Raw genomic sequence first — 24,355 nt, 5'->3', positions numbered from 1 at the left:
TTACAACAGCGTGGTGCCATCTTGATTATGGAGCCTTTCAGGGGGTTGGATAGTCCGAGCCCTGCGTTGTTGTTTGGGGAATAAAGTGACCCCAAGAATAAACAGCTGGGCCGTTCCTGGCTCTATAAGAGCGGTGGTTTGGAGCGGTGGAGTCTGATCTGGAGAACCGGGTTTGATTCCCCGCTCCTCCCCATGAGCGGTGGAGGCTAAGCTGGTGAACTGGATTTGTTTCCCCTCTCCTACACATGAATGAAGCCAGCTGGGTGACCTTGGGCAAGTCACATTCTCTCAGCCCTACCTACCTCACAGGGTGTCTGTTGAGGGAAGGGGAGGTGATTGTAAGCTGGTTTGAGTCTCCCTTAAGTGGTAGAGAAAGTCAGAATATAAAAACCAACTCTTCCTCTTCCTCTTCTTCTTCTTCTTCTTCTTCTTCTTCTTCTTTCCCCCATAAGATGAAAAGGAAGTGTATTTGATTTTACTTCATTTATACCCCACCTTTCTCCCCCTAGTGGGTACTCAAAGCGTCTTACGTCATTCTCCTCTCCTCTGTTTTACCCTCACAACAATTCTGTGAGGGAGGCTAGGCAGCATGTGACTGGCCCAAGGTCACCCAACAAGCTTCCACGGCAGAGTGGGGGTTCGAACCCGGGTCTCCCATATCTTCGTTCAGCGCTCTAACCCTTACAAGTGATTCCAGGGTTGTCTGATTCTGTTTGTTTGCTTCTTGGGTTCCTTGAAGCTGTGAACAAAACAGAGACTCATCTCGGTGGCCGCTCACATTGTTAATGGGGTCACTGATCATGCAGTAGTAGGATCATAACAAACCACTGCACAGGATGACTTTTCAAAAGATCCTTTCTCTTCTTCCCGTGGAGTGATCGGTTGGCAGAAGCACACTGGTTTAGGGATACTGGTTTAGGGATACAAGCTGGAACGTCTCCAGAGGAGGGCATCAAAGATGGTGAGGGGTCTGGAGACCTACGATGAAAGGTTGAAGGAGCTGGGTATGTGTAGCCTGAAGAGGAGAAGACCGAGAGGGGATATGATAATCATCTTCAAGAATATGAAGGGCTATCATAGAGAGGAGGGTGCCGAGTTGTTTTCTGTTGCCCCAGAAGTTTGGGTTGAAATTAAATCGAAAGAGTTTATGTCTAGACATTAGGAAGAACTTTCTAACAGAGCAGTTCTTCAGTGGAACAGGCTTCCTCAGGAGGTGGTAAGTGCTCTTTCCCTGGAGGTTTTAAAGCAGAGGCTAGATGGCCATCTGTCAGCAATGCTGATTCTATGACCTTAAGCAGATGATGAGAGGGTGGGCGTCTTGGCCATCTTCTGGGCATGGAGGAGGGGTCACTGGGTGTGTGGGGGGGAGGTAGTTGTGCAGGGGGTTGGACTAGATGACCCCGGTGGACGCTTCCAACTCTAGGATTCTATGATACTAAAACACCATTGTTTTGCTGTGGAGTTTTCTTGGAGCTTTTCTTTAAAAAAAAAAACCTTCTGAAAGAAGCAGCTGTTTCTTAGACATGCTGGCAGTATCTCATTTTATGGAGCGTTTGGTATGGCTTAATCTAGTGGGGGCCGGCGGAATGATGAACGAGTCGCTTCAAAGGCTGTGTGTGTTTGAGTTTGTTTCTCGCTTCCCTCCACAGTCCCTCGCAGAGATGCATCATCTGCAGGAGAAGGTCTTGGCCTCCCCTACCCAGGATTCTCCCGGCTTCCTGCACGGGTCGAAGGAGTCAGCAGGCAGCAGTAGCAAGAATTCCTCCTGCGACATCGACGACTTCGTCATGGTGCCAGCCCAGTTTTCTAGTGAGCCATGGTTTCTCCTGATTTGATTTTTTTTTTTTAGCATAGACTGGGTGTTGTTTGGTCAGGGGAAAGGGTGCTGACGGAGATTGGGTCCCCATAAAACTCAACACCACCCTGTAGGGCCAGCTTGGTGTAGTGGTTAAGAGCGGTGTTTAGGAGCGGTCGACTCTAATATGGAGAACCTTGTTTAATTCCCCACTCCTCCACATGAAGCCAGCTGGGTGACCTTGGGCTAGTCACAGTTCTCTTAGAGCTCTCTCCGCCCCACCTACCTCACAGGGTGTCTGTTGTGGGGAGGGGAAGGGAAGGTGATTGTAAGACATTTTTATTCTTGCTCTAGTGGTAGAGAAAGCTGGCATATAAAAACCAACTCTTCTTCTTCTTTTAGTTCTCGTATGTATAGTTTGTTTTGTTCTTGAGCATTGGGCTGGGGGAGGGGCCATGAACACATGACGCTATCTTATCCTGAATCCGACCATTGGTCCATCTACTCAGATTGGGAGCAGCTCTCCGGGGGCTCAGGTAGAGGTCTTCACATCACCGACTTACTTAGTCCCTTTAACTGGAGATGCCAGGGATTGAACCTGGGACCTTCTGCGTTCCAAGCAGATGCTCCCCCACTGAGCCACAGCCCCTCCCCCAAGGTCAGCGGTGATGAAGCAGACGTGATTGTGCAGGGTACTGATTGGCTGGGCGCCTATGACATCACCAGCCAGTGAACAACCACTGTCTCCTCCCCGCCACGGGAGTAGTTTTTCAACTTCAGAATAAATTGTTTGGTTTGGCACTATATAGTTATTGCAAAGTATGATAATGCAAGCAATGCTTTGATAAAGAAAAGAAGGAGGGCCAGACCAGGAAATGTGCATGTGTTACGTGGAAGCCAGATGTGCATATTGAAGGCAGAGGAGAGCCACAGGGGCAAAAAGGCCATGTCTTTGTTTCTCTCCCACCCACCCCACCTGGTGTACCCATCTCTCCAGGATCAGAGGAGCATACCTATTATATTAGGTGCATTGGAACACAGGCAGGCTAATGCTGCTGCAGTGGACTTGTTTGTGGGCTTCCTAGAGGCACCTGGTTGGCCACTGTGGGAACAGACTGCTGGACTTGATGGGCTTTGGCCTGATCCAGCAGGGCCTTTCTTGTGTTCTTATAACTTTGTCTGCTCGACCTGTAAAATGAGAACATCTTCCCGTTTCCCAAGAAACCTCAGACTAGCTAGTTATCTCAGCATGGAATCTTTGACTTGGGGTTTCCTAATGTGGGGTGCCTGGTATTTTGGTGAGGAGGCAAGGTGTGTGGGTAACTTGGTGGGCTGTGGTTGTTGGGGTGCTGAAGCACTGACTAGGAGATGGGCAGAAAACTTTGGGAGCCCCTGGTATAAGGCCATATATGCTAAAAGAGGTCTTTAAAGATTCTGGTCCAGTTAGGAGGTTGGAACGTCCTGTAATATCTTTTGCATGGACTGGGGGGCCGTGGGAGCAGGTGCACACGGCGTCTCGTGAGCTAGACTGGGCCATTCTCGACAGACAGGTGAAGCAGCCGGTTGGCATCCCGTTTTTGAATACTGCACAACTCGCAAACGTGTTTGTGCGGCATTGCCAGGCTGGCGCACTGGTAGGGTGTGCATTCCCCTGAGCATTGGTACTGGTCAAAGACACACAAAGTAGGATTATTGCCACTCCAAGCGCCTGAGCTAGGGCCGTTTATACACGGAAGGTTTTGCCATGGATTTGCCACTCTCTAGATGTACATTTTCCCCATCCGAATTCTCAAAACTCTGCACGGGGGCTTATTTTTCAGTTTTGAGAATTCGGATGGGGAAAATGTGCATCTATTGAGCAGCAAATCCAAGGCAAAACCTCCCGTGCATAAATGGCCAAGGTCTCTGGGGCTGAAAAGCCAGCAGGAAGCAAAGTATTTTACAGGGAAACATTCCAAAAGGGGGGGGGGACCTATTTGCCTTACGTGTCCCTAGTCAGAAACCCCAAGCCCTTTCTGAAACGGGACCGAACCTAAGTGTTGTTGGCAGCCGTTGAAGATCTGACCTTAGGGGTAATTCCCCCCATAAATACAGAAAAGAAAATTAGTACCTTAGTCTGGCAAGTCTGTGCAGATTTCTGTAATTACAGAAGAGCATATTACTCCTCTTTCTCTCTCATATAAAATCCCAGTTCAGTCAGTAATTGGCTTGAATAGCTTTGGGCAAATCACTCTCTCTCGGCTTACATCTCCCGTGTGTCAGATCTGAGTGATGGTGGCCCACCTCGGAGGGCTGTTGTGAGGATGAACAAGCCTACCCCCTCCTCCACCTAGTAAAATCCTTTGTTTATGAAAAGTGATCAGGGGGCTAGAGCATCTGCCCTATGAGGAGCGGTTAAAACGCTTAGGGCTGTTTAACTTGGAGACATGATCGAGGTCTATAAAATTATGCATGGTATGGAGAGAGTGGACAGGGAGAAGCTTTTCTCCCTCTCTCATAATACTATTCATGGCTGCTAGTCAAAATGAATACTGGTCATAATGCATACCTATTCTCTCCAGGACCAGAGGAGCATGCCTATTTCCTTGGGTGCGGTGGAACACAGGCAGGATGGTGCTGCTGCAGTCGTCTTGTTTGTGGGCTTCCTAGAGGCACCTGGTTGGCCACTGTGTGAACAGACTGCTGGACTTGATGGGGCTTGGTCTGATCCAGGGTGGCCTTTCTTATGTTCTTATTTTAAGTGACATGTGTGTGTGTGTGTGTGTGTGTATACACACACACACACAATTTTTTTAAAGGGGCAATTTTTTTAAATGGTTGGGATCGCTTAGTACAGAAACTGAGGTGAATGCAAAATTCGCCGAGTCAATCAACAGCTATTAAACCGATTAATTAGTTGATTAGATCTGTGCCCCTGTGAATAAACCTGTTCTAATGGGAACAAAGCGCTTTCCATGTTTTGAGAGGATACTCACTTGTCATAGCCAGAATCCTCTTGGGAGAGGCATTTCCTTCTGTGTGAGAGAGGTGAAGGTACGCCTTCTCTAAGGAAGTGCCTGCCATTTTTGTAAGCTCATCTGTCACAGCTGTAATCCTCCTGGGAGAGGCATTTCCTTCTGTGTGAGAGAGGTGAAGGAATGCCTCTTCTCAGGAAGTACCTGCCATTTTCGTAAGCATTGATATGATGTCCCTGGAGTTGTTCAGAAAATTCTTTTCCCTGCTTCTTAACATCCCAGTGGGGGCCATCTTGGAAAACTGGAGTGGCATGGGTATTTCGTTCGACTCTGACATAGTTTGGTAATGAATGTCGTTTTCAGTACTATTCGTGTACGCCTATCATGTAGCAAACAGCAGTTTGGGCCCAATCTGACTGTTGCAGATAGATCAAAGAATCATAGAGTTGGAAGGGGTCACCAGGGCCATCTAGTCCAACCCCCTGCACAATGCAAAAAATTCACAGCTACCTCCCCGCCACACCCCCAGTGATCCCTACTCCATGCCCAGAAGATGGCCAAGATGCCCTTCCTCTCATGAACTGCCTAAGGTCATAGAATCAGCATTGCTGACAGATGGGAATCTAGCCTGTGCTTAAAAACGTCCAGGGAAGGAGAGCTCACCATCTCCTGAGGAAGCCTGTTCCACTGAGGAACCTCTCTAACTGTTAGAAAGTTCTTCCTAATATTTAGACGGAAACTCTTTTGATCTAATTTCAACCCATTGTTTCTTGTCCGACCTTCTGGGGCAACAGAAAACAACTCGGCACTATCCTCTCTATGACAGCCCCTCAAATACTTGAACATGGTTATCATATCCCCTCTCAGTCTTCTCCTCTTCAGGCTAAACATACCCAGATCCTTCAACCTTTCCTCATAGGACTTGGTCTCCAGACCCTTCACCATCTTTGTTACCCTCCTCTGGACACAATGGGTAGCCATGTTAATCTGTCAATAGCAGTAGAAAAGAGGAAGAGTCCAATAGCACCTTAAAGACTAACAAACCTGGCAGGGTAGGAGCTTTCATGAGCCACTGCTCACTTCTTCAGATAATTGGTGAACCTTTTCAAGTCTCATTGTTTTTGGTGGATGAGAATGCAGCACGTGCATAAATCCCCGTACTGAAATGGATGGGTCCTCAAAACGATATCACCGTGGCTAGATTGTGCTTTCAGTGTTGAAACAGTAGGGGGGCTTGAAGTGTAATCCTTTTCTGAACTTCCTTGAACCCTAGGTGATATCGCGGTGGAAGCTGCTGGAGGGAAAACCATCCAGGACAGCCTGATGTGTAGCGGGTAAGGAAGAGCTTCACTTTAATTTCCAACAACTAGGTGAAAAAAAACCCAAAACCATCGGGTACTGTCAGACCAATTGGGCCACTTAGCCTAGGGTTGCCAAGTCCAGGTTGGGAAATTCCTGGAGATTTTTTTTTTCTGGGGGTGGCGGCCCTATGGTGGGCAGTGTTCAGTGAGGAGACTGACCGCGCTGGGGTATGATGCCATAATGTCCACCCTCCAAAGTAGCCATTTTCTCCAGGGGAAGAGGAGCTGTCACTGCTGTGTATCAAGAAGGATGGGTTTGCTGTGCTCTTCCCCTGTGCTCTTCCCCTGGAGAGCACATAAATATGTCCCACCATTGGAAAGGGGCAGGAAATCTGGGTGGGTGGTAAGAAACGGGAAACGAAGGCCCCAAACCTAGATAATTCTGGGCGAATGAGTATCCTCCTGTTGTTACCCTCCTATAAAGATACAGGTGGAAACGTTCTTTGCGAGTCCATCCCCGTTCAGTTAGAAGCCTGAGGCTCAGCACCATTGTTTCAAGCAGTGACATGCTCAGCACTCAATCAGGTATCTCACATTTGTTTTGTTTTGTTGACAGGAGTTCCCTGGTGACTTCAGCAGGTTTGGAAAGTCAGGGGAGGACTCCGTCTCCTTCGCCTCCGTACAGCAGCTCTCCCAGCCCATCAGGGTAAGATGAACGCTGGTGGGATCGGCGGCCCCAGTCCATCTCTCCTACTCCCTCACCCCATGAAGAGAGGAGCCAGCTTCACAAGTTACAGTGAATGGCCTGTACAACCTACGTACAGTGTACGCTTGGTTTTTCCTTATGCATGCGTGGAGTAACTTCCATGTTGCAGTTGAGAAACATACAACTGAACGTGTGGTTGAAACTGCCCATTTATTTATTTATTTCACAACGTTTGTATCCCGCCTTTCTGCCCTCACGAGGGCCACCCAAGGGGCTAACAAATTAAAAGATAAGAACATAAGAAAAAACATGCTGGATCAGACCAAGGCCCATCAAGTCCAGCTGTCTGTTCACACAGTGGCCAACCAGGTGCCTCTAGGAAGCCCACAAACAAGACGACTGCAGCAGCACCATCCTGCCTGTGTTCCACAGCACCTAATATAATAGGCATGCTCCTCTGATCCTGGAGAGAATGGGTACGAATCATGACTAGTAGCCATTTTGACTAGTAGCCATGGCTAGCCCTCTCCTCCACGAAGATGTCCACTTAAAGCCTTCCAAGTTGGCAGGCATCACAACATCCTGGGGCAGGGAGTTCCACCATTTAATGATGTGTCGTGTGAAGAAATACTTCCTTTTATCCGTTTTGAATCTCTCACCCTCTGGCTTCAGCAGATGACCCTGCGTTCTAGCATTATGAGGGGGAGAAAAGCTTCTCCCTGTCCACTCTTTCCATAGCATGCATAATTTTATAGACCCCTATCATGTCTCCCCTTAACCACCTTCTTTCCAGGCTAAAGATAGACGATAAAATCACATTACAATCAACCCCCTCCCCAAAAGCTAAAATACATCAAAACAATTAAACATCAAAGCAATTAAAACAGTGATCAGGAAGAAGGGACCACTGCGGGAAGGCCTGAATTTTTCCCTCAAAGTCATAAGTAGGGCAAATCACACACACACACACACACACACACACACACACACACACACACAACACCAGCCTTGTAGAAAGTAGAAAGGTCAGCTTGGACCGCCCTGGGTGAGTCTGCTTCGTGATAGGATCAGGCAGCACCTCCCTCACCGTTCTCTGTGGCTTTTGTTCCCTTTCTGCAGCAGGCCTGGCCAGTTTTCATCGGGCAGCAAATATGGGCAGTCCGTCCCCATCCCGGTCCCGACGCAGATCCACAACTACAGGCGGATCGAGCAGAACCTTCAGTCTCCCAATCAGTACCCTTCTCCACGGTGAGTCACAAGACACGGCGGTGCAGAGATTCTCGGGGCTGTTTCTTGTTGGATGTTGGAGAAGCTGGAAACTGGGAAGGGGTGAGGACTTGCAGCTCCTGTCTTCCTGTCAGGTTTCCCCAGAAGCCCCCAATGTCTTCAGCTGGAGGGAAGGGGGCTGGCAAACCAGAAGTGTGTAGTGGTTAAGAGGGGTGGTTTGGAGCGGTGGACTCTGATCTGGAGAACCAGGTTTGATTCCCCACTCCTCCTCACGAGCGGTGGAGGCTAATCTGGTGAAGCGGGTTGGTTTCCCCACTCCTACACGTGAAGCCAGCTGGGTGACTTTGGGCTAGTCACAGTTCTCTTAGAGCTCTCTCAGCCCCACTTTCCTCCCAGGGTGTCTGTTGTGGGGAGAGGAAGGGAAGGTGATTGTAAGCCAGTTTGATTCTTCCTTAAGTGGTAGAGAAAGTCGGCATATAAAAACCAACTCTTCCTCCTTCTTCCCTTCTCTGACTCTTCCTCCAATGCAGAAGGTTTCTCATTGGCCTCTCCATTCATCAGAAATGCCCACCATTCCCAAAAACGCATTGGCAAACTGCAGACGGGCCTGTACATGTGCTGTCTTGAGCAAGGGGACCTTGCGGGCTCTGCAAGATCTCAGTCCTTCACGGCGTAGTGTGTTACCAACTGTTTTCATGGTGGCTATGGTCCCAGCTGCCCTGAGATCATTGACAAGTTCCCCCCGTATAGTTCTGGGCTGCTTCATCACCGTTCTCATGATCATTGCAACTTCACGAGATAAGATCTTGCATGGAGCCCCAGACCGAGGGAAGTTGACAGTTAGGGTTGGGGTTAGGGTTGTCACCTTCTCACCAAGCTGCTTGGCAATAGTCTTGTAGCCCAGTCCAGCCTTGTGCAGGTCTACAATCTTGTCCCTGACATCCTTGGACAGCTCTTTGGTCTTGGTCATGGTGGCTAATTTGGAATCTGATGGATTGATTGCTTCTGTCGACAGCAGAACCCTAACCCTAATCTGGCTGGTTGATAGGGGATCAAATACTTATTTCACTCATTATAATGCACATCAATCTCTGACTTTTGTCTTCTGGATTTCTGGGGTTTTTCCTGTTGTTATTCTGTCTCTCACAGCTACAATAGACCTACCACTAAAATTATGGACTGGTCATTTCTTCGTCAGAGTGCAAATGGGCAAATTTAGCAGGGGATCAAATACTTATCCCCCTCACTGTAATTCATAGGGTGCAATCTAGGGAAAGTTAAGTTGTCCCATTCAAGCGAAACATAAGTTATCAGTTATGTGTCTCATCGATATCGCCCAGCTATCTCTAGATTGTCTCTGCATGTTTATTTTTGGCATTTAATCAGTCCTACTCATTGGCAAATGGGGTCACGTGGAGAATTTATCAGAAGGCAAAGAGTTGCTGTTAAATGGCCTGTGCTCAGATAACTTTGATGTCCTTTTCAGGAGAATGTCTGCAAGCTCTAGACTGGTCTTGCCATGGTAATGCTTAGAGATCGTGGACGTCAGGGAGGTTTGGTGGTTAGAGTGCTGGACTAGGACATGAAAGACCTGAGTTCAAATCCCTGTGTGCATGTAAAGTGCCGTCAAGTCGCAGACGACATATGGCGACCCCTTTTTTGGGGTTTTCATGGCAAGAGACTAACAGAGGTGGTTTACCAGTACCTTCCTCTGCACAGCAACCCTGGTATTCCTTGGTGGTCTCCCATCCAAATACTAACCAGGCTGACCCTGCTTAGCTTCCGAGATCTGACGAGATCATGCTCAAATCCCTACCATGGCCATAAAGCTCACTGGGTGATCTTGGGCTAGTTGTCCCTCTGTCCTACCTGGACCTAGCTCATAGAGTCATAGAATCCTAGAGTTGGAAGGGACCACCACGGCCATCAAGTCCAGCCCCCTGCACAATTCAGGAAATTCACAACTACCTCCCCCTCCACACCCCTAGTGACCAGAAGATGGCCAAGATGCCCTCCCTCTCATCATCTGCCAAAGGTCACAGAATCAGCATTGCTGACAGATGGCCATCTAACCTCTTCTTAAAAACCTCCAGGGAAGGAGAGCTTACCACCTCCCGAGGAAGCCTGTTCCACTGAGGAACCGCTCTAACTGTTAGAAAATTCTTCCTAATGTCTAGACGGAAACTCTCCTGATTTAATTTCAACCTGTTGGTTCTGGTCTGACCTTCTTGAGCAACAGAAAACAACTCGGCACCCTCCTCTATATGACAGCCCTTCAAGCTCCTCTGTCTTCTTCCTAGGGAACTTTTGTATTAGATTTCAGCTGCCGTTTGCATGAGAATTCAGGTCCCATGAGCTGCTTTGGAAGCCAAATCTGACTGTAAGGCAGCATAAAGAGAGTCAATAAATAAATACAGGTAGAATATCCCTTATCTGGACATCCCATATCCAGGTTGATCCCAAAACCAGACCCTTCGAGCCAGCATGCAGGCAGATTCGTGCTGCCTGCTTTCAATGTTTCCTCTCACCTAAAAAAATAAAACACAGAGTACACTGTAACTTAGGTGGAGACTGAAAGCCTGCAGTTTAGTTAGTTTGTTGTTGCTCTTTTTAACAGCTGACACAGGTATTCTGGTGCACTAGTTACACCTTTGTTTTCTGATGATTCAACGTATACAAAATTATCTAAAATATTGTTTAAAATTACATTCAGGCGATGTGTATGAAGTGTATATAAAACACAAATGAATTTGGGTCCCATCCCCAAGGTATCTCATTATGTAGGGGCAAAAACTCCAAAATATTCCAATATACGGAAAGATCCGAAAGATGGACCACTTCTGGTCCCATGCAGTCCGGGTAAAGGATACTCCGCCTGTAAGCGTGTAGGACTGATTGTCTGTGGATAACCACCGTGAGATTAGATCAGGTCAGTCATCCTGCTGCGTAATGTAAACATGCTCACCTGCTTTGTTAGATGTCTCAGCAACATGCCTTACGCATGTTTGCTATTATCGAATGGTTCAGTCACTGAGTGAGCAATCCATGCCTCCGGCCCAGGTTTGGGAGTCAGTCAAGTTACACCGGATGTCAGTCCCTGGGGCGGTGTGACAGATTCCATCCGTCCCATGGGGGTGGCGCTTTTTCCCCTTTTCCAAAGTCACTCAGCTCTCCTGTTGACCTTGCCACAATGCCGTAGAAGCTCGTTCCTCTTTCATGGCGCTCCCGAAGCAAGAGGGAGTGGAGAAGGAGCCATTCAGGAAATACGAGGTCTTGAAAAGGGCTCTTCTTCCGAAAGTGGGACTTAATCAGCTTCTTGGCATACGCCCATGTGTCATAAGCGGCAAAGGAACAGACAAGCCTGCTCGAGAATCTGGCCTGTCGGCGAGGTGAGCTTCTTTTTAGACTTTCCGCCCTTTCGGGCTGCCGTTCCAGCCTCTCTTACCCAACAGACGGCACCAAGAGTGGGGCCGGTTGGTGCTGGCAGCTGCAGGGGAAAGAGCTGGGAATCAAAATTGGGCGGGCACGGGTGGGTGGAGCCAATATGGGGCTTCGGGACACAGTGATCGCCCCAGGGGTCCTCAGTTCTGCAATTCCAGCTCCTCACCACGTGGGGCAGCAGAGCAAAGACCCCGGGGGATTCCTGACCGACTTTATTTTGGTTGTTTTGGCAAGCGATGAGAAAAACTTCCATGCCTTTCAAAGTGCGCACTTTGAGAATGATATCATTGTGGTTTGGAGCATGGGACACAGTCTGGTGTTGTGGTTTTTTGCAATTTGGAGCCCCTCAGGCTGTTGCTGGAGAGCCAGCGTGGTGTAGCGGTTCAGAGTGACAGACTCTAATCTGGAGAACCGGTTTCGATTCCCCACTCCTCCACATGAAGCCTGCTGGGTGACCTTGGGCCGGTCACAGTTCTCTCTGAACTCTCTCAGCCCATGCGCAGGCAGGCAGTGGCAAACATCTCTTGCTTTGAAAACCCTACGGCAGGGGTGTCGAACTCGATTGTTACGAGGGCCAGATACGACATAAATGTCACTCGGTTGGCCCGGGCGGGCCATGCTTCGCCAGCCCAGATCGAGAGGGGTGTGTGTGTGGCTGCCTCGGCAGGCTCGCGGGCTGGATAAGAGCGCTCAACGGGCCGGATTTGGCCCTCGGGCCTTACGTTTGACACCCCTGCCCTACGGGGTCACCATAAATCAGCGGTGACTTGACGACACACACACAAGCTGATAAATTAGATTGGTCTGAGGGGAGGGGCCGTGGCTCAATGGTAGAGCATCTGCTTGGCCTGCAGAAGGTCCCAGGTTCAATCCCCGGCCTCTCCAGCTAAAGGGACTAGGGAAGTAGGTGATACGAAAGACCTTTCTCTGCCTTAGACCCTGGAGAGCCGCTGCCAGTCTGAGTAGACAATATGGACTTTGAAGGACCAAGGGTCTGATTCAGTGTAAGGCAGCTTCATGTGTTCATGTGAAATACAGCTACATCCATGTTAACAGGCATGCTTTTAAAGACATACAGCATCTGTTGCCAGTTTTCCTAGACAGAGCAGTAAACCTCCTCTTCTCTTGCTGTACTTGTGCATGTTTTCTCTTTTCCTCCCGCACGAGGCAGGCGCGTTCCATGCCACAGCCCAGCCACATTCGTCATTTGGTATGTGCCTAATGCAGGTGGACATGACATCGTCGCACATGGGGAAGTGACTGGGCTAATGATGTCACGCCTGCCTGAGAAATGCAGCTTAGTTTTAGGAATGAGGTAGCAAAAGGCAGGCTTGTTTGCGTCGCCGGTTTCCTGCCCACACTGTAATATGCGCCCAGAGGAGATAACAGTAAAAACCATTGAAAGCACTACCATGAAAACAGCAGTGTTAATAAAAGAACAGGAGTGAAACGACAGCATAAAAATACAAAGCGCAAATTTCAGCAGAGGGGTTAAAAATGCAAACCGTCTCCAAAAGGGGCCACCCATGAATACAACACTATATAAAAAAGCTTTCTTTCTGTATTTTCTAAGTATAGTCTTTGAAGGATTTTCCCCGTCTTTGTACTTTTGATTAAAAAAATGTACTTTTTGATGTTATCCTTTATGTTGGTGGTTCTTGAACAGTGGGTCATGACGCAGTTGGGGTCTGAGGCTCAGGGTGGCCTTCCTCCCCACAGCAGGATAATGAGAAAAGGGGGCAGAGCTGTTCCTTCCCCTTCCCATCTTTCACCCTTTACCTGTCACCCCCATTTGTTCCTAGGGGCTATACTTGCCTAGGGTTGGTTGTCCCCATCGCGCACATGAAGCTGCCTCATACTAGCCCTGTTCACAGGTTCCAGTGAATACATGTACAATCCACGAGAAGGTGCAGAAATGAGCAACTCAAATGATCAGGGGCCTAGAGCAACTATCCTATGAGGAGCAGTTAAAACACTTAGGGCTGTTTAGCTTGGAAAGAAGGCAGTTAAGGTCTATAAAATTATGTGTGGTATAGAAAGAGCGGGCAAGGCTTTTCTCCCTCTCTCATAATACTAGAATGCGGGGTCATCTGCTGAAGCTGGAGGGTGAGAGATTCAAAACAGATAAAAGGAAGCATTTCTTCATGCATCATTAAAATGTGGAACTCCCTGCCCCAGGATGTGGTGATGGCTGCCAACTTGGAAGGCTTTAAGACGGGAGTGGTCATGTTCATGGAGGAGAGGGCTATCCATGGCTATTAGTCAAAATGGATACTAGTCATGATGCATACCAAAACACAAACAAACACAAACCTTTATTGGCATAATCATGATGCATACCTATTCTCTCCAGGATCAGAGGAGCATGCCTGTTATATTAGGTGCTTTGGAAGATAGGCCGGACAATGCTTCTGCAGTCATCTTGTTTGTGAGCTTCCTAGAGGCCCCTGGTTGGCCCCTGTGTGACCAGACTGCTGGTCTTGATGGACCTTGGTCTGATCCAGCATGGCCTTTCTTATGTCTTTATGTAATCCATGTACAAGGCTCTTAGGATTGGTCTGTTCCAATGCAGCTGTTAAGAGTGAATGGTGTGGAAAATGTGTGAAGATCAATCTGTTTCCTGAAGGAAGAGTGAAGATGCAACCTGTAGAAAAGGGTCCTGCTGAAAGGGTCCCCCTGCTCTGATAATCTGCCTGGACTTCTCAGCTCAGGCTGGAGGGAACTGGGCCCAGCCTGATCCTCTGCTGGCCCACCTCTCATGGCTGCTTCAGCGGATCCCTCCTGACAGTGTCTCTTTGGCCACCCACACCAGCCTTACAAAGGCCGTTTCATGCCGGACAGTCTCAGGTGGTACCGAGTCTCCCGAGATTTCAGCCATTGGTTCTTGGGAAATAGCTCAATGTGGCCGTTTGTCAGAGCATTACTTGAGACTGCTGCGGGTGACCACACCTTCCCTTCTGAGCTTTGCTGACTTTTCCTTTTGCATCTCTGCCGGCAGGGCTGCCTTAAACTCCGAAACTGGATAGATCTTATGAGAGTATGTTCGTTTGTGGTATTCCTACACTGCTGTCGTAGCAGCCTGAAGGATCCAGACTAACCTGAGCTTGTCAGAGCTCAGAAGCTAAGTAGGGTTGACTGTGCTCAGTACTTGGAAGGGAGACCACCCAAAAAGACTGGGGTCGCTGTGCAGAGGAAGGCAATAGCACCTCTGCTCATCTTTTAGCCTGAATAGTCCAATTAGCCCAAGGTTATCAGGCCTTGGGAGCTAAGCAGGATCAGACACGGTCAGTGCTTGGATGGGAGAACACCAAGCAAGATCAGGGTTGCTATGCAGAGGGCGGCAATGGCAAAGCACCTCTGCTCATCTTTTAGCCAGTATAGTCCAGATTAGCCCACGTTTATCAGACCTTGGGTCTAAAGATCCTCCACCAGGGTCTGGTGTCTCAGCTGTGATCATTCTGTCTTGAGTGACTCTGCTAGGAGTTTAGTCTCTTGATTGAGTCTGGACCCCTTACGGCATTGCTTCCCGCTTCGTTGACACACACAAACCCCCTCACCACATTAAAGGTGTGCGTCCAAAATGGGGAAAAGACAATCATGCTAGGAAAAGTTGAGGGCAGCAGGAAGAAGAGTTGGGGGTTTTTATATGCCGACTTTCTGTACCACTTAAGGCAGAATCAAACCGGCTTACAAATCACCTTCCCTTCCCCTCCCCACAACAGACACCCTGTGAGGTAGGTGGGGCTGAGAGCTGTGACTAGTCCAAGGTCACCCAGCTGGTTTCGTGTGTAGGAGTGGGGAAACCAACCCGGTTCACCAGATTACCATCCGCCGCTCATGTGGAGGAGTGGGGGACTCAAACCCGGTTCTCCAGATTAGAGTTCACCGCTCCAAACCACTACTCTTAACCACTACACCACTCAATTGACTCAATAAAAGAAGCCATGGCCCTCAGTTTGCGAGATCTGAGCAAGGCTGTTAAAGATGGGATGTTTTGGAGGATGTTGATTCAAAGGGTCACCATGAGTTGGAAGCGACTTGACAGCACTTAACACACACACACACTGTGGAGGAAAGTTCCTTGTTCTTCTTTTTGTTTTCAAGTTCTATTGTGTCTCTCTTCTACCGCTTCTGGAATAACCGTGCACCGTTTCTTCCCTGTCAGGTCCGGTGTGGTCAGGAGATCGAGTAGCACGAGTCCGCTCGGTTTCACCAAGGCCAGCCCTTCCCCTCCGTTCGCGGCCGGAGAGCATGGAGCCGTACCAGGTTCCAGGAGGTTCTCCTTCGGTGGTGCAAAGCCTTACACGCCCTCCCCGCAAGGTACGCTTTCGACCTCATCCACTCAACCATCCACTGAACACTGCACTGGTCAGGCCACATCTGGAGTATTGTGTGCAGTTCTGGAGGCCTCACTTCAAAAAGGATGTGGACAGAACGGAGCGGGTGCAGAGGAGAGCGAGGAGGATGATCAGGGGCCTGGAGACCAAGCCCTATGAGGAAAGGCTGAGGGAGTTGGGAATGTTTAGTCTGGAGAAGAAGAGGTTGAGGGGGGACAGGATTGCTCTCTTGAAGTATTTGGAGGGCTGTCACTTAGAGGAGGGCAGGGAGCCGTTCCTTTTGGCAGCAGAGTTTTAAGCAACAATGGGTTTAAATTGTGGAAGGAAAGGTAATGGCTGGATATTAAGATTTTTTTTTTTTTTACAGTAAGAGTTGTTTGACAGTGGAATTGTCTACCTAGGGAGGTGGTGAGCTCCCCCTCACTGGCAGTCTTTAAGCAGAGGCTGGACAAGTACTTGTCAGGGATGCTCTGGGCTGATCCTGCATTAAGCAGGGGGTTGGACTAGATGGCCTGTATGGCCCATTCCAACTCTATGATTTTTAGAGCAACGGGACCCATTGGGAAGCCCCCTCACTGCGTCCCAAGCCAAACATGCTTATTTTTCTCCAGGGTTGAGGTCAGGGAATCATAGAATCACAGAGCTGGAAGGGACCACCAGGGTCATCAAGTCCAACCCCCTGCACAAGGCAGGAAATTCACAACTACCTCCCCCCCCCCCACACTCCCAGTGACCAGAAGATGGCCAAGATACCCTCCCTCTCATCATCTGCCTAAGGTCACAGAATCAGGGACAGTGCTAGTTGGCTAGAGGCTTGTGATGTTTTCAACAAACCATTGGTCCCTCCTACGTGCAATGGGCGGCGTTTCTGTTAATCGCCAAGGCAGAGGGTGACTAAAAAAACACTGCATTGCAAGCCATTCTAAAACCAGAGAGGGTAGAAGCACTCCTGACCTCCAATGCAAAGCCATTCCATGAATCCTACTGTGTAAAAAGGCCCCAGCATGGGCAGCAGCCGTTTTAGAATCACAGAGTTGAAAGGGACCACCAGGGTCATCTAGTCCAACCCCCTGCACAGTGCAGGAAATTCATGACTCCCTCCCCCACACACACCCAGTGACCCCTACTCCATGCTCAGAAGAGGGCCAAGATGCCCTCCCTCTCATCATCTACTTATTTTGTTATGGTTGTTGTTATGTCCCCCAGAAAGCTCTGCGCTCTTCTGGAGAAAATCTGCTGGTGTTCCCTGGCCTGAAATACATCTGGCTGTCCTCAACCATGGCCAGGGCCTTTTGGACTCTGGCCCCAGCCTGTGGAACTCTCTCCCAAGTGAGATCCGGGCCCTGTGGGGCTTAAATCAGTTCCGCAGGGCCTGCAAAACGGAGTTGTCCCACCAGGCATACGGTGGAGGACAGCAACAGTTCCCGTCTTGCTGGCCTCCTTTCTCTTCCTTCCCCTTCTTTTTATCTACTGCTGGGACATAAGGAATTAATGGATATTATGTGTTTTATTGGTTTTATATCATATTGGTTTTTAACTGCATAATTATGTTGTAAGTAGCTCTGAGCCTGACATATCAGAATAAAGCAGGCTAAAAGTCCAGTAAATTATGTTGATTTTCACCACCCCAGTCAGTGGCACAGTAAGAAAATGTCACTGGATGGAGTATTATTGGCACACAGAATGCCACTATTAAAACTGTGCTTTAAAGGAACGTAAGGAGCTAATGTGTTATCTTTTCTTTTCAAGTTGGAACAATCCCCGAGCAGCCTGACCAGACCATTATCCCTTCCCCTCTTGGAGCAGAGATGAGAAGCGGGGTACCCGTGCCTGGTATGTCACGGCTGGGTTTATTTACTTATTTTGTTTTATTTATGTTCTTAATAGTCTGCAAAACAGATTACACATACGGAGTCAGTGTGTATGTGTGTGTGTGTGTATTTTGCTGTGGGTTTGATTCCCCACTCCTCCATATGAGTGGCAGAGGCTAATCTGGTGAACTGGATTTGTTCCCCCACTCCTCCACATGAAGCCAGCTGGGTAGCCTTGGGCTAGTCACAGCTCTCTTAGAGCTCTCTCAGCCCCACCTACCTCACAGGGTGTCTGTTGTGGGGAGGGGAAGGGAAGGTGATTGTAAGCCGGTTTGAGTCTCTCTTAAGTGGAGAGAAAGTTGGCATATAAAAACCAATTCTCCTCCTCCTTCTTCTCCTTCTGCTTCTTCTTCCTTACAATAAGCCATACACAGCAGTATGGACCACAGTCTCAATCGTTTGTGAACCATTTTGTAATCGTAGCTCCCTCCCTGTGCCTTGTTGCTCATGCATACGGGACCCATGGCCCTCCGCTTTTCTCCCTTCCAGGTGCCTCCGTGCCTGACCCTTCCCCGCGAGGGATGGGCTCCCGCCTGCACAGCGCCCCAAACCTGTCAGATATGCATTCCTGCCGGCAGAAGATCACCAAGCAATACTCGGATCCTTTGGTCGCCCATTTCAGCCACGCCTCCCAGTTCAGCCATGCGCCAGCTGGCCAGCACACAACGGCGCATGGGCTGCAACCTTGCCGCCCACTGCGTTCTTCACCAAAGCTCTCTGAGTTTATGCAGAGGAGCCCCTTGCCGACAATTATGGGCTCTCCCACAAAGGTATTGACGCTGAGGGATCTGATTTGGGGTCTTGTGACTCTAAATCCGGGACCCTGATTTTTTCGAGGAGGAGGGGGGCTTTGGTCGGAGCAGTGGGATCCCCAGCCACTCCTCCACATGAGCGGCAGAGGCTAATCTGGTGAACTGGGTTGGTTTCCCCACTCCTCCACTTGAAGCCAACTGGGTGACCTGGGGCTAGTCACACTCTCTCAGCCCCACCTACCTCACAGGGTGTCTGTCGTGGAGAAGGGAAGGGAAGGTGATTTGTAAGCTGGTTTGAGTCTCCCTTAAGTGGTCGAGAAAGTCGGCATATAAAACCAACTTTTCTTCTTTTTTTCGTTTTCTCTTAATGAAGGCTATGTCTCCCTTCGAGTTCAACAAAACCCCAAGCTCCCAAAACCTGCTTGCCCTCCTGGCCCACCAGGGTGTCATGATTGCCCCAACGAGGAACAAGACTCTTCCGGATCTGAAGGAAATGGGCCATTTCCAGTGCCAGCAGGCAGGGCTGGGCCTGAGGCCAATGGAGGAAGCCAAGGGCAGGTACGAGGTTTCATAGGCCTAGAGGACTTCTGCCTTTTCGCTTGAAAAGTTGCCCTTCCCGGTTGGCCAGAAGAAAGTTATTGGGAAGATAGGGTTCCCTTTCAAGTGGCAACTTCTGGGTCGTTTTGCCCATGGCAGAGTTCACATCTATTGGGGTCTCTAAAATAACAGTCGCAGCTAGTCACAGCTCTCTTAGAGTGCTCTCAGCCCCACCTACCTCACAGGGTGACTGTTGTGGGGAGGGGAACAGAAGGTGATTGTAAGCCAGTTTGATTCTCCCTTAAGTGGTAGAGAAAGTCGGCATAGAAAAACGAACTCTTCTTCTTCTACTACTACTACTACTACTGTGATATTAAATATCATGTTGTTAGCTGCCCTAAGCCTAGCCTCCGCCGGGGATTGAGGGCTGGATAAAAATCTAAATAAATAAACTAAAACAGTTGTGTGGTAGGGAGGTGCGATAGATCAGGGCCCCACTGCTGGGGGAAAGGAAAAATTCTCCCTTGGTAAGCTTTAAGCATTGTAGGAGAGAGAAAAGACAGGCGGAGTATGGGGACCTGTCTTTTCTCCCTACTGGTATTAAAACCAGCTGGGGGAAGATAACTTGATTGTGGAAAATGGAATGGGGAAAATGTGAGCCAGCATGGTGTAGTGGTTAAGAGCGGCGGACTCTAATCTGGAGAACCAGGTGTGATTCCCTACTCTTCACATGAGCGGCAGACTCTAAACTGGTGAACCGGGTTGGGTTCCCCCACTCCTACACATGAAGCCAGCTGGTTGACCTTGGGTTAGTCACAGTTCTCTCCTTTAAAGGTAGAGAAAGTTGGCATGTAAAAACCAACTCCTCTTCTTTTAAATCCCAATGCCACTGCCCCAGTCCTACCTCTGCAGCTGCTCCCAACATCAGGAGATCCCATCACAAAACTCAAATGTCGCATGATGCTTCACCCTCTTCTTCTCTACCTTAAAAACGAGCTCTCCCCAGAGGTCAGCTCTGCGAAGGCCAGTCATAGACTGCTGCCTTTCGACTGAGAAGCCGGAGTCCTCCCAGCCTGCAGACTTGTTGCTCTGCAAAGCAGATAGAGTTTCCACCCCAGCCTACCTAGAAGAACATAAGAAAGGCCCTGCTGGATCAGACCAAGGCCCATCAAGTCCAGCAGTCTGTTCACACAGTGGCCAACCAGGTGCCTCTAGGAAGCCCACAAACAAGACGACTGCAGCAGCATTATCCTGCATGCGTTTCACAGCACCCAAAATAATAGGCATGCTCCTCTGATACTAGAGAGAATAGGTATGCATCATGACTACCATTCATTTTTACTAGTAGCCATGAATAACCCTCTCCTCCATGAACATGTCCACTCCCCTCTTAAAGCCTTCCAAGTTAGCAGCCATCACCATATCCTGGGGCAGGGAGTTCCACAATTTAACTGTGAGTTGAAGTGAATGGTCTCCATGCTTCTCAAACACACTCCCTTCCTGTTTCCTGCCTCCTGTCTTCAGATCGCTCAGTACCGGCCGCCTCACCGACCTCCTCCTGAAGGCTGCCTTTGGGGCCCAGATCCCTGACACCGGCAGCAGCGACAGCTTGAACAATGAGAAGCCCATGGAGATAGCAGGTACTGGAATGTTCTCTCTCTTCCTTCTCGCCGTTTCCAGTTTCTCATCTCTCGGGCTTTCCCTATGTGGCTTGTTGGGCATTGTCTCATCGGCCTTAATTGGATCTGCCTGTGTTTATTATCTTTTCCCCATTTATTTTATTTCTTTGCTCTTCCTCCCGCAGCTCCTTCAGCTGCCTGTGGAGGGAACTTACACTCCGGGGCCAGGGATGGGGGCTCAGCAAGTCCTTCCCCTGTGATCTTCACCGTTGGATCCCCTCCCAGTGGGACGACACCACCGCAGACCACCAGGACCAGAATGTTTTCAGGTAACCCCCTTCTGTAATATCATTGCCTTCATAGCTTCTGCCCTTTGACACAGGGCGGGGCATTGAATGTCGCCAACCCTACATGCGTGCATGGGCGGGGGTGTAGTAAGAGCCCCCCCCCCGGCAGACCCGCTGCCATCAATGGAACTGGGGCTGTGGGGGAAGGGCTGTGACTCAGTGGTAGAGCATCTGCTTGATATGCAGAAGGACCCAGGTTCAATCCCCGGCATCTCCAGTTAAAGGGACCAGGCAAGTAGGTGATGTGAAAGACCCTTACCTGAGACCCTGGAGAGCCGCTGCCGGTTTGAGTAGACAATACTGACTTTGATGAGCCAAGGGTCTGATTCAGTAGAAGGCAGCTTCATGTGTTCATGTGTTCAACAGAACATAAAGCACCCTTTTACAGATCAACTGTTGAGTTTGTAGCTCAGGCATGAAACACTTAATGGCGCTTGAAATCTGAATTTCGAGACCGAAGGCAGCGATACTCATTCCAGGCCTGTTCAAAGCCCCGCAGGGCTCTAGCGCACACATGCACAGAGCATGCTTGGAGATTGCTTATTTTACTCTCTGGGGAAGCTCCACGCACTGAATGGAGAAGCCCCTAATCACGCAGAACTCCATTCACGCCGGAGCTGTTGAAATGGGCTGATTTAACTATAAGTGAGGCTATTTTTATTCACTACTTCCTTTTTAAGGGGAATTAGTCAATTGAGGATTAAGTTACTATAATTAAACCAGGCCAGATTTGTAATTGGCATTTGATACATTAAAAACAAGGAGCCCCGTGGAGCAGAGTGGTCAGCTGCAGTACTGCAGTCAAAAGCTCTGCTCACAACCTGAGTTTGATCCTGACTGAATTCGATTTCAGGTAGCTGGCTCAAGGTTGACTCAGCCTTCCATCCTTCCGAGGTCGGTAAAATGAGTACCCAGCTTGCTGCTGGGGGGAAAGTGTAGATGACTGGGGAAGGCCCTGGCCAACCACCCCGTAAACATAGCCTGCTTAGGAAACGTCAGATGTGACATCACCCCATGGGTCAGGAATGACCCGGTGCTTGCACAGGGGACTACCTTTACCTTTACATTAAAAACGGAGCAGCAGGAAAGTGGGAAGTGGTTGCTGTTGTTCAGCCTGATCAGTTTCAGCTTTGTTTGTTTTAGCATTACTGGTAACTTTTAAAAAATTATTTTGATTGTACAGTGGGATCTTCTAGCTCCTTAAGTTCCGGAGGGTCTTTCAGTGGACGACACTTAATCATGGGAGCTGGCGCTGATATGCTGGAAGCTCCGTCGGGGCTCAGATACACGTTTGCTGACCCCATCACTGCCAACCTGGAAGGAACGGTAACTTTTGAGGCCCCGGAGCTCCCGGAAGAGACCCTGATGGAGGTGAGTTGCAACCCTTCCCCCCAAAAAATATACCACATCTAAAGGTCAAAGGATTAACCATTTACAAGGCAGTTTGTATTCCACACATTTCATAGAATCATAAGAGTTGGAAGGGTCCATAGAGGCCATCTAGTCCAACCCCCTGCTTAATTCAGGACCACCCTAGAGCATCCCTGACAAGTGCTTGTACAGCCGCTGCTTAAAGACTGCCAGTTGGGGGCGAGCTCACACCCTTCCTAGGTAGCCAATTCCACCGTTCAATAACTCTTACTGTAAAAAATGCTTTCCTAATACCAGCTGGTACCTTTGCACCCGCAATCTAAACCCATTCTTGCGAGACCTATTTCTAGGTTTTTCGTGCAAGCGTGGTGATTGGATGTCCATGATAGCATTTTGCTTTCTGAGCCTCTTTCATGCATCATTAGAATGTGCTGAGGGCAGCAACAGTTCCATCAAATCTGGCCTCCCTGCCCCCCTCCTCCCCTCTTTTAGGTTTCATCCAGCTGTATGAGGGGACCCTGATTGTGTTGCCGGGCGTGTGGCTGCCCTGGGCTCTAATGATGCGCCATTAGTTTTTATGGAATTATACCATGTTTTAACCATTGGTCCACATCTTCTTGAGCAACTTTGGAGCAAAAGGTTCAGGTCATCTTAGAGGACTCTGACCCTCCATGTACTTATTTTGTTGCTTGTTTTTTAGAGGCTGCATAGAAGAGACAAGGAAAGGTGTTTTTAGAAATGGGTCTTATTTAAGTTTTATTGTTCAAGACCTCGGTCTAAGAACAGGGGGAAAGGAAAAGAAAGTTCTTATAGAACTGATTTATTTTGAGACGATTTTAATGATTTTAGGTAGCATCTTTTATGCATTGATTCTATTAATATCTGATTGTATATAATGTTGTGAGCCGCCCAGCCTGGCCAGGGATAAACGGCGGGATAGAAATAAAAGAATAAGTAAATAAAATAAAATAAAATAAAATAAATAAAAAGATAAGGCAAGCTTCTAGTTCTTATGATGGAAAAGAAAAAGTCTGGAAAGATGCAAGTGCTTTTTAAAAAGTGAAATCCCAGGAATTAGTGTGGAATTCAGGGGGCGGGTATGGCTACTGTGCCTCGATCTCAGATCTTGAAGGTGTGATTCATATCGAACCTTTCACATTATCTGCAAAGGTGTTCGAGATATCTAGCTAGTGAGGAGTTCTTTGCCCTGCATGACTATCTCCCAGAAGCGCAAAGGTGTTCGCAGCCAATTATGATCTCTGAATGAAAGGAGTGAAAATAAGCCCCTTTACCACCGTCTGTTTTGATGCTTGGAAACACATTGGGTTCCCACCCTTTTTTAAAATATATATATATGAAATAACTATAATGCTGTTGATTCATTGGGCTGGCAGCATTCCTAATCTCCCAGTTTCTGAAATGCTTGTTATGCATAAATCTGGTTTTCAAAAAACAAAACGTAATGATGGTGAAACAATCACCGTGTAGTGAGGTGCATGCATCGATTGGCCTAATTATACAAGCTTGTTACTATAAGTATATCATGCATAATCAAGTTTATACCAAGTTTCCAAAAAACAATAGCACTTTGTGTCAAATATCAAAATAACTACAGCAAAGTGCTATATGAATCTTAACAGAAGAAATGACTTAATACAGTTTGTAAATAAACACAGTCTTGACTTAATTTTGTCTTTAAAAAATCTGGTTTTCAGCATTTTTTTTAAAAAAGAGGGTGACTCTGGATTATGAGTGGGCTGTCTGTTCATAGCCTGCCAGATTGGGACCATCTAAAAACCCGGGCTGGGGGCTGTTGCCAGCTTATCCTCCCCCCAGTCCTCCAGCTGTGGTGCAGGAGGAATGGCTGGGGGCTGGAAGAGGAGAATCAGCATGACCCTACAGTGCCTGTGAAAATCAGCTGCTGAGATTGCTCATAAACTACTTCTGGGAAATGGCCTGTATTTAGGGGTGGGTATCAAAACAAAGAATCAGTATTTTTCAGATTAAGTAAATTGGAACTGAAAAATATCAGCATTCCCGATATCCCCAAATTCCAATGCTGGTATGGTATTCCAGTTCCGTTTTTATTCGGGAATC

The 24,355-nt window shown here is 48.5% G+C and overlaps 1 protein-coding gene across 2 annotated transcripts in view; it reads left to right on the top strand.

Moving 5' to 3' along the window:
* Positions 1-24,355, top strand: part of ULK1 (unc-51 like autophagy activating kinase 1) — a 107,728-nt gene that overhangs the window by 74,940 nt on the left and 8,433 nt on the right. The window contains exons 13-23 of one of the 2 annotated variants that reach the window (XM_056859320.1): positions 1,650-1,809; positions 6,023-6,083; positions 6,667-6,756; positions 7,879-8,004; positions 15,590-15,744; positions 17,511-17,594; positions 18,122-18,402; positions 18,758-18,942; positions 20,446-20,561; positions 20,726-20,869; positions 22,071-22,258. In XM_056859320.1, the coding sequence (XP_056715298.1) occupies positions 1,650-1,809; positions 6,023-6,083; positions 6,667-6,756; positions 7,879-8,004; positions 15,590-15,744; positions 17,511-17,594; positions 18,122-18,402; positions 18,758-18,942; positions 20,446-20,561; positions 20,726-20,869; positions 22,071-22,258 (1,590 nt within the window). Of the gene's footprint in view, positions 1-1,649; positions 1,810-6,022; positions 6,084-6,666; positions 6,757-7,875; positions 8,005-15,589; positions 15,745-17,510; positions 17,595-18,121; positions 18,403-18,757; positions 18,943-20,445; positions 20,562-20,725; positions 20,870-22,070; positions 22,259-24,355 lie in introns of both variants that reach the window. The other variant, XM_056859319.1, reaches the window with a different exon arrangement.

The sequence above is a fragment of the Euleptes europaea genome, chromosome 13, assembly GCF_029931775.1.
Source record: "Euleptes europaea isolate rEulEur1 chromosome 13, rEulEur1.hap1, whole genome shotgun sequence".
NCBI lineage: Eukaryota > Metazoa > Chordata > Lepidosauria > Squamata > Sphaerodactylidae > Euleptes > Euleptes europaea.
Note: the sequence above shows the minus strand (reverse complement) of the source record. Positions and strands in the feature narration are given on the sequence as shown.